The sequence below is a fragment of the Sceloporus undulatus genome, unplaced genomic scaffold, assembly GCF_019175285.1.
Source record: "Sceloporus undulatus isolate JIND9_A2432 ecotype Alabama unplaced genomic scaffold, SceUnd_v1.1 scaffold_20, whole genome shotgun sequence".
Lineage (NCBI taxonomy): Eukaryota > Metazoa > Chordata > Lepidosauria > Squamata > Phrynosomatidae > Sceloporus > Sceloporus undulatus.
This window is the reverse complement of record NW_024802942.1, coordinates 1231948-1251040: the sequence shown is the minus strand read 5'-3', so window position 1 is coordinate 1251040 and position 19093 is coordinate 1231948. Positions and strand designations below refer to the sequence as shown.

Genomic DNA, 19093 nt, shown 5'->3' with positions numbered 1-19093 from the left:
CCCCATGTATTTGATTTTTCCTTGGAAAACCCAAATCAGTGGTGGATAAACTGATTTAAAAAGAGTGCACATTTTTAGAGGGTTTTCCTGTGCCTCCTGAGTCTGATTTGGGACAAATGAATGGGAACGACAAGGGTGTCTGATTCAGGAACTTGGGGATGGGAGGAGCAGTGCTCAAGGGGCTGGCCTGGGGGTGTCACTCGCTCGTTCTCTTTCCTGCATAACCAGTGCCATTTTCTCCCTTTTGCATAGTCTTTCTCCCGATGGAGTGGGAAGCAGGGTAAGGTGATCACGCTACATTGACCTCCAAATGCAGTAACCACATTACCCCCCTGCAACCTCCCCCCTGCTCCACATTCATTGAACACCATTTTTAACTATTATTTTTTCTTTTTTTCTTTTTTGCCTCTGCCTCACTGCCTGAGCAGCAGATCGACTTTGCATTACATGCCTGCTTGATCGCCCCCCCCCTCAGACAGCCCAGGGAGCAATGGGGGAGGCAAAGGGATTTGGGGGGGAATAGAAGCTCCTTCTCTCTTTCCCAGAGGGACTATGGGAAGACGCAGAAGAGCCTGGGATGCAAAGGGATTTGGGGTGAATAGAGGCTCCTTCTCTCTTCCAGAGGGACTCTGGGAAAAACACAGAAGAGCCTGGGATGCAAAGGGATTTGGGGTGAATAGAGGCTCCCTTTTCCCTTTCTCAGAGGGGAAAAGCGCCTAAGTGACTGATTGGTTCTGACGTCAAGTGCTTAGGCGCTTGATGGACAGCTGCTTTAAAAAAAAAAAGAGGTTCCGGAAGGGCAATGGTATTGGGGAGCAAAATAATCCGCTTCAAATTATCATGGGGAAAATACCAATGGGAACAAAAACAGGGGTAATAAAACCTGGGTCTGTTTGCACCCGTTTTTAATGGGAACGATGGCTCAGATTCGATTACGACTTGGAAAAAAAATCCGAGCCAGAATCGCAGCAATATTCGTAGCGTTATATACCATGTGGGAATGGGGCCAATGTTTCGCAAACAAGAGCAGTGCCTGAAATGTGTAGATTTTGTAAATATCAAGGGCATAACACGTTGGTTTTGCAGAGGAATGATGCAGCATACAACAACACTTTTTAGAAGTGCATTGAGTAAACATTTCTCTATGGTGGTCATTAATTGAGGACTGTATGGCCATTTTCAGTACTTGCCAGCCCTGCGTGGGTTGTATTGCACCACCATGGCTGTTATTTGGTGGAGGCATTTTAAAGCCAAAAACAAACAAACAAAAAAACCAAAAACCAACACCCTATTTCAAGGTGGTTTCTCACCTCCAGAACAATGTTTTGAAGCAAAAGCTGCACCCCAAAGTGAACTTCTTTTGTGTGTGATAAAATGTTTTGTTGGTCTTGTGTACATTCAAGTCATTTCTCACTTATGGTGACCACAAAGTGAACCCACCACGGGTTTTTCTTGGCAAGATTTGTTCAGATGGGGTTTACCTTTCTGGGGCTGAGAGAGTATGACTTACCCAGTGGGCTTCCATGGCCAAGTAAGGATTCAAGCCCTGGTGTCAAGTCCTAGTCCAGTACTCAAATCACTACACCACATTGGTTTGGGGTACCGGGGATTTTAAGGTCTTGGTGATCATCCCACTTCCAGCAGTGAGTGACGCTGTGACAATTCAAAGCAGGATCTCTGTCACAAACACTTTTTGCAGCCTTTTTTGCTCATGGGAGAGGGTTGGAAGCATTCTCTTTCTTGAAGACTGGGAGCTGAACAGATCTCCTTTGCTGATCTGACTATTGGTTGTTAAGGTGGGCCAGAGGGTCAGGCCAGGAGTACTTACTTACATATGCATAACTACATATGTATGTGCAACTAAGTGAATCTCTTAGTAGCTGAAGTAAAACACAAGTTTTGATTTTTTCTGTGATCTGTGAATATTCATCTATAAGATTTTTTTAAAGGTATAAATAAAGGGCAGCACTGTGCTCCAGGTAAACACACATTGACTGAAGAACAAAAGTGATGGGGTGTGTGCTTAAAACAAAAGCAACCATTAGCACACATATGATATTTCCCTTTTTCTTTTGCTCTGTTGAGAGAACATTGGTAAATCAAAATGTAAACAGCTTCCAATTTACCTGTAGGCCATGACTATGGGTAATTCAATAGAATGAAAAGAAAAAAAATCTATAGGGACTAGGGGCAATTATCTCTTGGTTAATGCCACAAATCCACAATGTGCACACTAATCTTCAAGGGATTAGATGTTTCATAAAGGAGAGAACTAATTACATGCAGCTAAACAGAGTGACTGGAAGGTTGGTTTACAATGTAAACTGCAAATTTGGCTTCCTGACATTAAATACTTATTTCAGTGGGATTTCCTTTTACAGAATGGTTGCCATCTAATGAGTCCCTTTATGCATGTAGACAGCCTGGTGAGGGCACCACTGGGATCCTGTTAACACAATACATAGCAAATAAAAAATAAAAAAAACCCATAATCCAATATGAGCAGGAAAATTGTTGAGGAAGAGGGTGGCAAAGCCACACTGAGCATAAGAATCCCTTTCTTTCTCTTTTTCAGGATTGCAGTCAATCCCTCACAATCATTGTCCAATGTTGTGTAATGCAAGTCAGCATGTAGTCAGAGCAGGAGATTAAATTAACCATAACTAACCATAAGACTCACCAGATAACCCTGAGTCAGCCTCACTCTTCCTGTGGCCAGCCAGCCTTAGCATAAATACAAACCAGCATTGTTGTGGTGAATCTGACAGTTGTGCAATCAATTGCACATTGTGTGCCGTGGCCTTGATTTCATCCACTGCACAGAAGTCAGTGACATTCCCAGCTACCACATCCAGACTGAGAGAGATGGCTGTGTGTGCTTGCAGAATGGTTGGCTGTACTAAGGGAATGGACTCTGAAACCTCAGCGAAAGCATGACTGCTTGTGATAGCACAATGCCTCAACAGGATTCCTGCCCATCCCTCTCAGTGTTGTTGTACCTCGCAGGGTTGTTGAAAGTGTCTGAAAGAGAGGAAAGGAACTCCTTGTGCTGTTTTGAGACCCTTGGTAAACAGCTAGTATAAACATAATAAATAAATAAATAAATAAATACATCTCTTAGGCTGTAAAGATCACAGAACCTGCCATGTTTGCTAGCCATACACTTGTTATATGCTTTGTAATACTGGTCAATCGGTGTCCTACACAAATGGTAAGGCTGGGTGGAAGGATTGTTTATCATTTTTGGCACTGGATAATGAGCCAATGTGTGCAGCCATGAGCTATTATCAGTTCTGTGAGGATGCCTGGTATCAGTGGAAAAGGAGGGATAGTCCTGGAAAATGGAATATTTTGGTTTGTGGACAAATCGTATGTAAGCCCCCCCCCCCCCCCCCCCAAAATGGAATTGCTATGAGTTTTTAATAGACTAACTGAAAATGCTTCAGTCCTGTCAACATCATTATACTGTGATTAACTCAGCCAGTACGTGACATAAGCCCTGAGTGCACAGGTCAGGATACTCTGGGGCAGCCTGGAGTATCCTGGCCCTGTAGCCACCCTGATCTCCCATTACCTGATCCTCTGTTCCCACACTGCAATGTCTGTCTAGACAGGTGTCCTGCTGAGAGCCGCCTGGTGCATCTGCTGCCATTGCACGTCATTCACTTCTGAAGTCAGAACAGAGTGTCCAGCAATGATCACATGGCCCACAGTAGTGGCAGACACAGAGGACACCCATGCGGACAATTGTCACAGTGCAAGAACAGAGGGCTCCAATCTTCCCAGAAGATCAACAGGCAAGTTTTAAAATGTGGTTTAAGGCTATTAAATCCCGGTTCTAGAGTGGAACATGTCAGATGTTGTCCAGACTGCTTGCATTATCCAAACAGGATGACACCAGAACAAGGAGTGAAGGACAGGGATAGGCCTTTTGGCCCATCAAGACAAGGTCCCATGCATAAGAATTCTGATATATTTGTAGACCTGCTCCAGAATAGAAGTGAACAGGGAAGCCCAAAAGTCTAGGTTTGGGGGAGAAGTGGGGAACATTTAATCCTCTACATATGTCAGCCTACGACACCCATCAGCTCCAAACAACATGGCCAATTGTAAGCTGTTGTGGTAATTGCAGTCCAAAACATTTGGTGGGCCAGTGTCTCCACTTCTGGTGGAGAGAGGAAGAGGTTCCATGCTTCTCTGGGGCATCTTTGGGACAGGGCTGGGTTTTGTTTCATTTTATTAAAAAAAAAAATAAAGCATTTAAAAATTTTAAAAACGTAGGAAAAAATAAACGACACCCATTTAGCCACTTGCTAATTTATGTCAAAAAATTTATTCCACCAATCTCTATACAAAATTATCTGCAACCATTTATGTAAACATGCATCACAATTAACATTTTATTTACATTGCTAAAACATATTTGATTCAAAACTCCAGTCCACCATAATCCACAAGGGGCTGACTTGACCATGCCATGGATGTGAACTGAAAGAATAGCTGGGCAGATCTATGGCATTTCAGCTTGTTTCCATTAACATCATCTCACACATTTTAGCTATTTGTTATGTGTACCTACATACTAATACTTATTATTATTATTATTATTATTATTATTATTATTATTATTATATATTGCATGCTTAAGTGTTTCTCAATGAATGCTATGTAAACTTTTAAGAATCTTTTAAGACTATATTGGCATTAGCTATAACATCTGGAGTTTTCAGACATTCAGCATATATTGCATGCATCATTTCTAAAGGAGTGCAAAGACTGAAAAAAAGACAATCATTTCCCAAGTATATGATCAATTCATCCCATCTTTGCAACATGTGAAGAAGGTTCTGGGTGCAAGCCACAAGGTCATTCTCCTGAGCAAACACTTTAAAAAAAACAAGAGCTGTGGAAGAACTATAATAATCTGTGTCCACAGATCCCATGGACTCCTGAGGAATTGTGCCTGTTCATTCAGTGATTAACCAATAATTACCAAGATTTTAATTATATTTTTTTCACTAAATAGTACATCTGAAGACTGCAACTCAAGATAACAAATTAGAGAACTTGAACCAAATGCTTCTAATGTTAGGAACACAAGAGTCCTGCTAGAACAGATCCTAAGGCCTATCTCAAGGGTGGAATCTGTATGGGGCCTTCCAGATTTTGTTGGACTATAGATGCCATGATCTTTCATTATTGGCTACCCTGACTACAGCTGATAGGAATATCAGTCCAACATCTTGAGGCCCACAAGATCCCCACTCCCAGGTTATATAGTCCAGTATTCTGTTTCTCAGTCCTGATCAAAAGTTTCTGGGAAGCCCACAAACAGACATGAGGGCAATAGATCTCTCCCACTGCATGTTACTGCTGATCCTGAAAGGAGACCTGCTCCAGTTGGTCATGACTCACAGGCATTGGATCTTATCTTTCTAGCTGTCATGGCTCATAGTCATTGCCAATCTTATCTTCCATGAGTCTTTTGCTTGTGATTCAAGAGGTACCTGTACAATTTCTATGGAACCACAGGAGGCTAGCATGGCAGACTTGTGTGCAGATTGCAACACAATTGGGAAAAGAACAAGCACAACAATAATTTGGATCCAGGTTTAGTAATACCTAGACACACTGAAATCAATGGGATATCAGTTAAGTCCACGGCTAACTTAACCTCCTTTACATTCAGTGTGTCTAAGCGTCACCAGTCTACATCCAAACCAATTCTTAAACACTGAATATTTCTGTCAGGTAGGCTGCAATCTAGTGCACATCTACTTAGAAGTAAGTCCCATTGAATAATAAGCCCACATAGGGTTGCACAAAATTAAGAATTAATGATTTTTCTCATCCAAATGTGTTGAAAGGTTGTTAGATGGGAGCACAGCAGTAAAACCTTGACTTATAGCACTTTTTCTAGAATTTGCTTTTAAAGGTGGGTGCATTTCAAAACAATTGCCAGAATCATATTGGGACCTTATGTCATCTGCAGGGACTAGAATTGTGCACTTGCATGATGTAATATCCATACGGAGTAGAGGGCTGCTGTTATGTTACTACATAGCAGAGCTGGCAAAGTGCCCAATGCACATACGTGCATGATGCACATTATTATGTGATGTGATCGTGCCATGATTTGCATTGCACACTGATGCACATCATGCTGAGATGAATATTGAACATCAGGTGCTCGTGGTGGTGTTCTGCTATGCATCTTCATAATTCAGCAAAGGGGTTTCTTAGTGCCTCTGCTACATAGCTAGGCATAAGTAAAGTTACATAATGTAACAAGTCTTATAGGATTCCAGTGAATAGCTGATCATAAAAAGCCTGTTCCTCATACTGGCATTTTTCTATACCAAGCCAAAGACCCAGCCTGGTTTTATTTGCACAAACATTCACAAAAATGTCTACACAAAAATATAGGGTGTGTGTGTGTGTGTGTGTGTTTGTGCTTTGAAGTCCTGAATTGGGAAACATCTTTCAGTGGTTGAACATATTTTTAACAGGGTATCTCAGTGGGTCAAGATTCCCTCTCATTGAGGTGAGAATATTTGTGAGCATACTTGTCTTGGATAATCAATGTGGCCACTGAAGACATAACTCCTTCTTGAAAGCCTTCCAACATTGTCTTTATGCTGCAAAATTCAGTTTCTAAATGCCACACAAAGGCTTCTGTTTCTGAAAGCCTAGTGTCAGTCTACAGTACATCTGACCTATCCAGAAGACAGTTTAAAGCACTTCCTAGGTTCTGGTACACCTGCTGCTCTTATTGTCTGTATACATTAAATTCATGTATTTGCAGACATATGAACAGAGAGCGAGTGAGAGAGAGAGAGAGACAGCACATTAAACCTGGCACTCCAACTCAAATACAGACAAGGTTTCTGAAGTTGAAATACAAACTATAGAAAATCACTGACTAGACCACAACAATGGATAACCAAAAACAAGATAATCTGTACATAGCTAATTTGGATTTTGAGGCAATTTGGAGTTTGAGTTAGATGATGAATAGTAACAGGAGCGAATATTAGACAATGGAACTGAACCAGAGGAGGGATATATAAAAGATACTGATGGAAGAAGATCTCATTTTGATTTGCCTGTTAGCACAAAAACACTCTAGTTCACATACTGGTGGCACTGTCATAACCAGGCTGGGAGATCAACCCTTCTTCAGACTGAAAAGGCTGCTCTTGCATCTCAGCAGGACACTTTCTTTGGCACCCGCTACTCACAAAATTCATACCTACGTGCTTCTGAAACAATCTTATTCCCATGTCTACACTGATTGCTTGGTCAGAAGTATTGAAAAGGCAAGGCAGTCTGTTACAGGGGAAAACAAAGAACAGAACCCTTCCCAGAGGTTAGAAAAGTTATTTTAGACACCAGCTCTACAAATCCTGCAGCAATCATGGCCATGCTGGTTGGTGGATCTGGATAGCTGTAGTCTAGAAAAGTAAACTTCCAAATTCAGACCCTTCATGTTGTCTCCCAAACCCTGGGCTGTGCTCTCTTTCTCCACTGCTTTCAGCAACATTATTCTCAATTCTCAACGTTACATTCCTCACTTGTATTGTTTTACCATTCAGTCTTCAGTAAATGGAGATATGTTATAACTTCTAACAGTTGAATGAAAAACATAAGTAAAACAAAAACAAAAGCAGAGTTTTCTTTTATTCTGTGCCAAAGCTCAGAGATATTACAAATGCATCCACTACACAGTAGGTCACACAATAGGTCAGTGACAGTGGCAGGTTATTGTGTCAATCAAGTAATAATTGTTTCAGTCAAGCAGGTTAGAGTCCTCATTGCTGACAAGGACACTGTCAAGGGCTCCTTTGTGAAAACAATAACAACAGCAGCAGTAACAACACAGTCCAGTCTTGCTTCTGTGCTGTACAAAAAGGAACTCAGAAGCATGGGCTTGAAAATGTACTCTTACCCAATCTTATTTTCCTTCCTCACATGCACAGAGATGTTGCCGTAGCTTGAGAGCGTTCAACTGCCAAAGAAAGAAAAAAAGAAAGAAAATAAGTTAGATTATGATCCCACCACCAGCTTTGACTGAGTCCCTTAAATGTCATGACTTAAGAGGAAATTAAAACAAAACGTATAAACATCTAGCAGCAGCCAAGCCAACTGCTTATCCAGTTTGTTGGCAATGGATCAGGGACAAACGGGGCTGGGGGTGAGGATCAGATGTTGAGCAGGAGATTTAAAAAATAAACAGAGAACTTTCATAATGCGAGCTCATAATGAGATCTTATTAAGAGCCTACTGACATGAGGGTTTTATCTCTCTAAGGGGTAGAATGATGTAGGAAGACCCAGGCAGCAAGGAAACTACAAGAAAGCTGTAAGTAAAACAAAGATGTGGATATAACAGCCAGAACCCTGTTGGTGGACTATGCCAGGTGGTGGAAGGAGGAAAGAGAAGTAAGGCATTGGAGGAAGATGTAGGTTGTTCAGAGCCAGCAGATTTTGTCTGCTTTCCATTTCTCACCTGGAGCCTGGAAGAAGTGCATAAGGCTCCAGATGATTGCTGCATCTAAATGCAGTTTTCTAAAAATCAGTATATGCTAGAACAGCCATCTATAATCCAATAAACCTAACAATAACTATGTGGGTTCAATTAGTACTTTAGGAAATAAATAAACCAGAATCATAGGGGAGCGACTCACAGGCAGCAATCAAATTACAGATTAATAAGCCTGGAGAAGGGCTGTTACTCCATGAAACAACAGATATTTTTCCAGCAAAAAGATTCTGAGTCCAATGGCTATCAATCCCAGGATTGGGGAAAATCTAGTACGAATTTTTGGAGAGAGTGTTATCTATGTGGACAATATATACCAATTAACTTGCTATAAAGCAACTACAGTGGGACCTTGGTATCCACTGGGGGTTGGTTTCATGACCCACCCATCCCTGGGGATACCAAAATCTGTGGATGCTCAAGTCCTATTAAATACATAGTGTAGTAAAATGGTGCCCCTATATAAAATGGCAAAAGCAAGGTTTGCTTTTGGGAATTTATAATTTTAAAAATATTTTCAAGCCATGGATGTTGAACCTGTGGATAAAAAAAATCATGGATGCAGAGGTCCAATTGTGCCAGTCTCTGCTATCCTTCTCCTCCTGTCTCCTATAAGATGAACAGGAGAAGCCACAATGTGGCTAAAAGTGGGCAGCGGAATCAGCACAGGACTTGTCAGTTTTTATTTAATGGCACCCCTTCTTTTCCCACCATCACTGGAGTAAAACCTCCTCGTCTAAGGGGCCATATGATAACTGTTTTCAAACTTTCAAGTATCTATATAGAAAAGGGAAGAAAAATGTTTTGTTTTGGAGAAGGCTCCTGATGGCCCAATACAAATGGAATTGCCATCTACAACAACAGGGTGTGCTCTCCTATTGTGAATCAATTCTGCGCAAGAATATCTGTTAATGCCGTGAAAACAGAACAAGGCAAAGTCACAACTTTTCACTTTGTTTGCAGTGTCCTAAGAATTACTGGTATGGCCAGCTCCCTCCCCCCAGCATTAGATCTTCACCTTTGAGTTTATGTCGAGACTATATTTTAAAGCACAGCAGGCAGAGGACTGCCATACTTCCTTTGCTAACTGTAGGATGTCACTTGATCTGTTATCCAAGCAAAAAAACTCAAAAGTGCGAATCTCAAGAAAACAGCCCACAAGTGCAAGTCTGATCACAGCAGATTTAATTAATTTAATGTAAAGAGCTGGTAAACATTTAGCAAAAAATACAGAATGATTGTTAAATACCTTAAATTGCCCTGAAGAACTGCAGGCTATTCATATACCTGGTTGCCACTGTTGGTCACTAATGCTGCAAAACTATGAATATGGAATCTAGTCCTGTCCTATCACAACTCACTCTAAGAGTGAACATATATTAAGAACAGCGAACTAGGAATTCTGATGCTATGCATAATCAGCAGTGCTTTTGTATATGACAACTCCAAATTAACTAATTAATCTGATTTCATTAAGTTGTTTTATCTGAACCAAGTGGTAAGGAGATCCCCCCAAAAGACTTTTTTTTAAAAATCTCCTTTGCTAATTTGACATTACACACCCTATAAACCTCTCTAGGCTTTGTCACCTGTCAGAGAAACATTCACCATGTCACAACATGCTGAACAGCTACATCATTGGAAAAAGCAAACACCAGGTGGGTGGGTGGGGGGACCCCAGAGACATAAATAAAGAGTTATAACTGTATTTTGAGAGAAAACTATGTACAACTTTTTCAGGAATTATACACTGTATATTGTCATTTTGTTTCACAATAAGATAACAAAGCACTGTATGACACTCTGTAAAATATATACTAAGCTCTATAAAATATTAGTCTAACTATTATTTGTCAAAATCCTCTGCATAGAATACAGTAAACAAATTCATCACATGTTATGAGATGCACAGCAAAACAAAAGATAGGACCTTGTTCTGGCAAAGAAGTGAACAGCTCTTTAATGAAACAAACACGTTGGGGCATTTCAAAAGACTATTCTTTTTTCAGTCTGGCAGGTATTGGGAAATTAACAAAATTTATTCATTAGAAAGTATAAATTTGCTGATACATTTAATGAAAGACTATTTAGTTTAAATCACATATGAATATTATGGCATACAACACTATTCAAAGCCTTCATTCAGCAAGGAGATGTTTCACTGTATTTGTTTTTAACATCTGCTCATAGTTGCATTTGTTTGCCTGGTAGATGTTTTACATAGGACAATCTAAACTTTACATTGCAGTATTGCTTAGGAAAGCAAACTCTGGAACCGAGAGCCAGTTGCTTTTGAGTGCTTTCTGGAAATGAAAACATCAGCACAGGTATTAATCAAGAAGCACAACAAAACAGTCCAGTATTTTCAGACACCTTATAAAGCTGCTAATATTGTCAACAATTGCACTATTAGTAACCTTATTTTTAACTGAGCCTGACTGTTCTGAAACATTAAATGGCTCATATAGTATACTAGTATCAAGGAGGCTACGGACCTGAACCTGCAGGATCTAATCAGAGCAGTTAAGAACAGGGGAGCCTGGAGATGTCTCATTTACAGGGTTGTCATGAGTGAAGGCTGGCTCGAGAGCAGTTAACAACAACATTTATACTAGAATCAGAACAAAGTAATGACTGCAAAATAAGCATATCTTTAAAACTAAAACATACCTGTAGCACAGACCCTATTTTCCCTTGATCCCTAAAATATGGTGTTGATCTTAAAATATAAATTTGCAAGTTAGTCAAAGCAGAAAGTTAGCTTCATCTAAAATGAGATGGGGAAGCTTTATGGCCAATGAAAATGATAGCAGCTGTAAAGTTGTGGTCTTACAGAAGTTTGAAAGATGAACATTAGATGACAAACTCTATGCACAGTTACACAGGAACAGTGCCACTGGGGTACTGGAACGTATTTTCACATAAACATGCATTGTTAAGTTGGTACAGTAAGTTATACATGTTTTATCGGACAGCGAAACCAAGAATCGGACCTACTATGCAGCTTACTAAAAAACTGATAAAGCATCTCGGTTTAAACTGGACCTCTATTAGAATTCTGTTAAGAGCAGATTGGCATCACAGTTTAGGCATTCCAATAGGTTTAGAAGAACAATATATTTACTAGATATCTTGTGCCATCACAATGTCCTCAACAAAGTACAGTGTGAGATTGTGATTTTCAGAAATTTTTCTTTATAAAATTGCATAACACAAGACATGTGCAGCTGTAGCCATGCACAGGTTAATAGCAGAAAACACACTCACATGTTTATCTATATGATATCATATCCCAAGTAGACCTGATATCTCTATTCACATCATTGCATTTACTTACAAAATATGAAAACTTGGCTTCTCAAGGGTCTCTTTAGATTAACATTCAGATTACAAACAGTCGCCCCTCCAAAGAAACCAAAGCACATTTACTCACAACTTTGGCCTCACATTCATCTGCATCAGATGAGGCAGTGTAGTGGATTTTTAACTGGGCTATTTCAGATTTCATGTTGTGAGGCAGATTCACAAGCTGAATGCTCAAAGTTGAAAATAAAGTTATAAAAAAACTCCTTTGCCCCCAAAGATAGAAAACTGAAATGTTGAGGGTTATGCTAGACTAGAACCATTCTTCCCAATATGACAGCTTTGTTTATGGGGGCTTATAGGAGCATGTTCATTCATGTGAGCCTCCCACCTCATTATGAAACTGGAGCAACCCTACTTTACCACCTCATCTGCTGCTTGAGAAAACTAAGGCCAAGGATACACTGACAGAACTTGCTAGTCAGATTGAAGTTCAAAGCACACTTTATTTGTAAGCAAGCCACCATACTGAATTGGATTTATTTCCAAGAAAACATGGATAGAGTTAAGCCATATCTATACTTATAACGCAGCATATCAGTGCAATGCATCAATTGTGATGAAGGATAAACACATTTTAAGGCAAGCTGACTTCAACAGGAGGGAATTAATCATTTGCCTAATTCTCTCCCACTACAATGCATGGAACTTTAAGATTATGTAACTAGGAGTAAGACCTATTGAAATCACTGGAACTTACTTTTGAGTAAATATACCCAGGATTGCACTGCATAAATGTTTAACTTTGGACAGAGCATGCCCATTACTTGGCAGTAAAGGCCACCAATAGCACTATCTATTTTAAAAATAGTCAACTGAGAACTATTGCAGCAATTTAAAAGATCCTCACTTAATGGCATTGTTAAGAAAAGAATATGAAAAATTACATTGTATAAGGAAGGAGACAGTAATTCACATGCAGCTTAATAAACAATTGCAAATGAGAATAGCGTTTTATCTTTACAGTCTCTCTGAGAGATAATCTACATCGGTAAAGATGCTTTCAAGCAAACATCTCAATAAATGAAGTATTTGGCATTTGCCAAAAGTTTTGTACAGAGAAAATGAGTTTATCACATTAGCAACTGCAATATATTAATTCCATATTGTGCTTCATTTTCAGATTAGAATATTGAAATAGCAAACTTCAGTGAAACAGACACTCATGTAAGAACATTTATTGAATTATTTAGCAGTTCAAACTCAGTTCATATGAAGTTATACGGGTTCATTTTTCCTTTTGCATTTTTTAAAATTCCTGTTTTCATGTAAATTGCAAGTGCTTATACCTTTTACCAACAGTAAAAAACTGTACTGAAATCTTCAGTTTCTCCCTACATTGTGTAAAATCATCAAATATTTGCATGCTTGCATTTTAACTTTTTTTTCTACAAAGAAAAACCTTTTTTTTAAAAGGTGAGTTCTCAATACATATGCAGTCTACAGAAGTTTTTGCAGCACCAAAAAACCCAAACTGGTACTGATGGATGAAACATTTCTCCTCCTCAAAATGTGAGGCAGTCTTTGTTATACGGTACTTGTTAATATGCATGCCTTCAAGATTTAAAAACATTAGCAGGAAGAGGATACAAACACCCTCTTTATTATTATTTTCTTAGATGTGAGAAATCGCCAAGCAAGAACCGGCAGCAACTTGCAAAGCAAACAGGCAGGGAGACAGACACAAAATGGAGATTTCTTTCCTTCTTTTCTTTTTTAGTTTTTTAAAAACTTAACTTTTTACCATGCACAATTGACTGTGGGCAATAATAATCATAATCATAATTGCAACAACAACAACAACAACAACAGCAACAACAACAACAAGGTGTGAATTTTGTGACACAGGTAGGCATAATTCTCTGCACAGCACAGATAAGTCTGTGATGTCTCTAAGGTGTGACAAGGGGTAGCAAGCATGTGGGGGTTGAGGGAATAAAGCTAAGAGTCTACATCTCATGCATTGCTATTGTGCGCTGTGGCTGCCTTTCCCCATAGAAAGCTTCTTCAGACATCTGAATTGGAGCCAAGGTGTGTCAGCCTGGGATCGGCGTTGATCTCATACCTGTAGTGATATCCCTCCATGTGGTCTCTACAGGCATCCCTGATATTGTACATCCACTTTTTGATCCCTTTTCGGTTCAAGTATAAAACCAGGAGGAAAATGGCACCAATGAGGGCTAAAACTATGCCAAGGAAGACGTAAGAAGTCTGCAGCTGAGCCTGGTCATCCATTGGCTCGGGGCAGCTCAGGCCTGAGAAATCAAGGCTCACCAAGGAGCTATTCTCCATCTCCTCAGGAGAAGAGCACTTGAGAGACGCTTTGGCCTCCACCTGGTCACTTTCCTTCAACCAGTTCACCATGTCCTCGATGTTGCAGTCACAGACCCAGGTGTTGTGGCTGAGGTTAAGGCTGGAGAGCCAGGGGAGGCTGCGGAGCTGCACAAGGGTGCTGTTCCTCAGGCACTTGAGGGAGTTGTCTCCAAGGTTGAAATTCTGCAGCTGGCGGAGACCCCAGAAAGAGACGTTATGCAAGCCCACCAGGGAGTTGTTGTGCAGGTCCAGCTGCCGCAGGTTGGGCAGCATGGAGAAGATGCCTGCTGGCAAGTAAACCAGGTTGTTATCAGACAGGTACAGGTGGGTCAAGTTCAGGAAGGTCCCCCTCTGGAGCAGCTCAGCAATGGCTGCCACCCTGCTGTTATTGTAGAGGGAGTTACGCAGATTTAGCTCCTCCAAAGGGCTGCTGCTGCCATTGCCAAAGGCTTCAGGACTGATCCAGATGAGAGTGTTGTCACTCAGGTCCAGGCGCTTCAGGCTGGACAGTCCAGCAAAAGCCTCTGCATCCACTTGCTCCAGCTGATTACCGCTCAGGTTGACGCTGCTGAGCTCCAGCCGGAGCTCGGAGAGGAAGGTGCCAGATGCGAGGTGCCGGATGTGGTTGCCAGTGAGAAAGAGGTTCTGGACGTAGTGAGGCAGGTTTGGTGGGACCTCTGTCAGGTTCTTATTGATGCACTTCACTGTCTTGGCTGCCTCAGAGCACTCGCAAGGCTCGGGGCAACCAACAGGCTGTTGAGTCAAAACCCAGCCTGAGAAGATGAGCAGGAGCAAGAGGAGCAGTTCAAGCCACCAGGCTCCTTTCCTTTCCCCAATTGGCGTAGGGGGTGCAGAGCCCCAAAAAGAGCACCCCAGCATCACCGCCTTTCCCAGGAGATGCCCTCACACTGTTGTTTCTTCTGCCAGGTGCTCTCTCTTGTTTCCTGGATGAGCTGTGATGCTGGCACCTGTGTCAAGCTGTGGAGGAATGCCTGGAAAGAAGGGTTCGCTTCTGGGTACATTCAATGCCCTTGGGAAAAGGAAGGTGCCAAGGAAGCCCTTCCCTTCCTTCCTGGCACAGAACACCATAAGATGGTGGCAGCAGTAGCACCGGAGTGCAGATCCGAACCCCTCCCAGAGTGTCCAAAGCGCTTCCTACTTGTGTTTTTCCTCCACTGGGGATCTTGATAGCTTTATTTTCCTTCTCAAGTCCAGCCACCTCTGAAAGGAGAAGAAAAGAAGGAGGATGGAAGCCACAGAAACAATTCACACCACGTCCTAAGAAAACCAGTCTTCTCAGACTTCCTCCTCCTCTGAACACAAGTTTGTGATCCTCAAAGCCATTCCTCTCACCCTGAGGGCACGTCTGCCAAGCCAAAAAAGCCAGCCCACTCTCCTCAAGTAGAAGAACTGAGCTGTCCATCTCAGAACACAGTTTGTGCATGGCTTTGCTTTGATCAGACTCTGTATTGTGTCCCATGCTTGTCACTGGATAGCAGTGATCATGCTGCCTGAGAAATAAGTCTGTCTGGATTGTCTTTCTTTTCCTGCCTTGCAAAATAGGTCAGATCAATTTCTATCAGCCTATCAACATTTGATGAACTTCTCCTGAAGTCTGAATTTTCCCTTCCTTTCTCTTTTTTTCCTCTCTCTTTCAAGAAGAGTAAGAGAACTTTGTCCAAAAAGAATGCATTTGTGTACAAAAACAATGTTTGTTTTCTAGATTTTGGAGACAAAAATGACTGCCAGGCATCTCTCTGTCTCTTGCTGAAACACAACACTGTGACCTTCCTTGAATCCAGCATGGTAATTTTACACAGGTTGAGTCTCCCTTATCCAGAATTCGAAAATCCAAAATACTCAAATATCCAAAATTGTCCATATGGCTGGCTAAGGTAGTGGCATCTTTGCTTTCTGATGCTTCAGTGTACACAAATTTTGTTTCATTCACAAAATTATTAAATATTGTATTTAAAATTACCTTCAGGCTATGAGCACAAGGTGTAAAGCAAACACAAATGAATGTCATGTTTAAACTTGGGTCCCATCCCTAAGATGTCTCATTGTTGTGTGCCCTCATGTCGTTTGTGACTTATGGCAACTCTGTCATGGAGTTTTCTAGGGACTCGGAGCATGGGACCTGCCCATGGTCACGCAGTGGGTTTCCATGTCCGCATGGGGATGTGAACCCTGATCTCCAGTGTCGAAGTCCAATGCTCAAATCACTACACTATTCTGGATCATAATGTATACTGTATATACTCAACTATAAGTTAACCTCATGTATGAGTTGATGGCAGGTTTTGGGGCTAAAGTTATGGATTTTGATATGACCCACAGATAAGTTGAGGGTAAAACTTAGGGCCATGTAACAAAGGATTGAAAGGATAAAGCAAAGTAAAAAGCTGCCAAAGAACTTAGAAAACTCTAGCAAGCACAATTTTTTGTGTTCACACTCAAAGCTGGATGGATGAGAGAGGAGAGGTGGATTGGTGCTTCCAGGACAAATTACACACTTGCCTTTCACCAGGAGATGGTCCCTTTTTTAAAATAAGTGTTAAAGTACAGCACTTATATTGACCCATGGATAAGTTGACTCTGTTTTTGAGGTCAATTTTTACTAAAATTTCTAGACTTATACATGAGTATATACAATATGTGAATATATCATTATTTATATATAAATATTCAAAAACCTAGGGAAAAAAAGCCTTGAAATCCCAAACATTTCTGGTCCCAAGAATTTCAGATAAGGTAGACCTGCACATTTCACTTTACCAATGCCTCTTTCCTAATCATCCAACACCCACAAAAAACTATCTGCATCCAGACGTCAAGACCATACCTGTTTTGTACACCAGACTACACCATCCTTTGTTACCCTCAATCCCAAGGCATTTTAAAATCGTAGTTGCATGTCCAAATGGACGTCTAGCCCTGACTTTTGGGCAGCCAGCGGAGACAAATGGACACATACAGTTTGATCGGTCAAACTGCACACAATCTCCACTCAGTTCAGTGCCCTCTTCAAGTTACTGTTTGTTCAGAGGATGTTTGCCTTTACAAACACAACTGAGAGGCTCTCCCAAGGTCACCAAGTGGGTTTCCATGGCTGAGCGGAGATTCGAACCCAGGTCTCCAGAGTCATAGTCCAATGCTCAAATCACCACACCACCCTGAAAGACCCCCAACAACCCCCAAATATGTATCTTTTGCAATGCTACGGACATTTTAAAACACATTTGCAACTCTTCTGTCTTGGTTTCTTCCTTCTTCTTTTTACCCCCTTTTCTTTTGAAGGAATCCTGTTCAAGGCACCACCTGAAGGTCAGGATTGTATGTAGCAGAGAGGCTTCTACTTATGAACCTTTGGAACGGGAGGATGGAGACCCAGAAACCAGTTAAAGCCCTCTCTTTAACCAGTACAGAATGGGTCCCTCCAGCATTCTTTGATGCGGCGGGAAAAATGGACTAACTTCAGGAACTGCAAAAGGGAACTTTGAAAGAGTTTTCTCCATCGCAGGACGAAAAGATCAGGAAAGTTTTACTCCTGCAAAAATACTTTCCCCTCTTTCCTTCACTTTCCTGCCCAAAAAAAGAGCCCTGGTTTGTTGTTGCTGTTTGTTGTGTGCCTTCACCTCATTTCAGGCAAGGACTTCTCCTGGGGTTTACCTGGCCAGATTTGTTCAGAGGAGGTTTGCCCCTGCCTTCCCCTGAGGAGGAGGAGGCTGAGAGAGTGTGACCCGCCCAAGGGCACTCAGGGGCTTTCCGTGGCTGAGCAGGGAAGCCAGCCCTGGGCTCCAACACTCCAACCACTACCCCACACTGCCCTTTTCTTAGAAGGCAACTTATCCTGGGGGTTTTCTTGGCAGCATTGGTTCAGAGGGGCTTTGCTGAGTCTGCATCTCCTTGTGAGGAAACCCCCCCCTTGGAAAGATGCCCAGGAATAATAATAATAATAATAATAATAATATTTCACACCCGCCTCTCCCCATGGAAAGCACCACAAATATGCCACCCTTTTGGGGGTGTCCAGGGTCCTCCTTTTCCCGGACCGCCTGCCCTTCTCACCTTCCGCCCAGGAGGAGCTCCTCCACCAAGCCCTCTCTTGGGAGCCTGGCGAAGTTGGCACTCAGGCTGAACTTTCCTCCGAGTGTCTGTCAGTGTGGCAAGGTCCTCCCTCCTTTCTCCCCCTGGGAGGTCCTCCATTTGGGGCTGCCTGGTCCTCCTTTGGGGGGCTGAGGAGGAGTCCCCTGGCCGCCCTGGGGGAAGCAGGGAAGGGGACCTGGCCAAACGCAAAGCCCAGGACCCTCCTCGAGAAAGAAGGGCTGCTCCGGATGGAGGACCTTTGGGGATCCCTGCTGGAGAGAGAGAGAGAGAGAGAGAGAGAGAGAGAGAAGGGGGCCCCGGGGAGGGAGGGGGCCCTGCCTTACTTGGCTCTGGCTCTGGCTCCGCCGGGCGCGCCTCCTGCCTGGCTGCTTTCCTGCTGCCAACTCCAGCGCCCAAACTGAGCCACTGGCTCCCCAGGAGGAGGAGGAGGAGGAGGAAGGAGAAGAAGAAGAAAAAGAGAGAAAGAAGAAGAAGAGGATGTAGAAGAAGAAGAGGAGGAGGAAGAAGAAGAGGGCTAGGGAGAGGAAGAGAAGAAGGAGGAAGAAGAAGAAGAGAATCAAACCCTGGTCAACTGAGTTTATCACACGCCGGGACGGATCCCATGCAAAAATGGGATTGAAAAATCTGGGAGGAAAAACTGCCAAAGTGGGTTGATTTTCAGACACATTGGGCTTAATAAGCAACAACGGGACATTAACCTGGATGGAAAGTCAACAAAGCCCACTTCTTTTGACCTTCGGGATTTTCCAAACGTAAAAAGGACCTG

General features: G+C 42.0%; 1 protein-coding gene across 7 annotated transcripts in view; it reads right to left on the bottom strand.

Moving 5' to 3' along the window:
* Positions 1 to 18769, bottom strand: part of LOC121917492 (trophoblast glycoprotein-like) — a 100024-nt gene extending 81255 nt beyond the window's left edge. For 3 of the 7 annotated variants that reach the window (XR_006101043.1, XR_006101042.1, XR_006101044.1), the window contains exons 1-3: positions 17063 to 18033; positions 13970 to 15438; positions 7949 to 8008 (exon numbers count right to left, since the gene is read on the bottom strand). Coding sequence is in view for 2 of the 7 variants with exons in the window: in XM_042443506.1 (XP_042299440.1) it covers positions 13912 to 15096 (1185 nt within the window). In the remaining 5 variants the exon portion in view is untranslated. Of the gene's footprint in view, positions 1 to 4656; positions 8009 to 13003; positions 15439 to 17062; positions 18197 to 18650 lie in introns of those variants that run through there. The other 4 variants (XM_042443507.1, XR_006101045.1, XR_006101046.1 and 1 more) reach the window with 4 other exon arrangements.
* Positions 18770 to 19093: the final 324 nt, after the last annotated feature.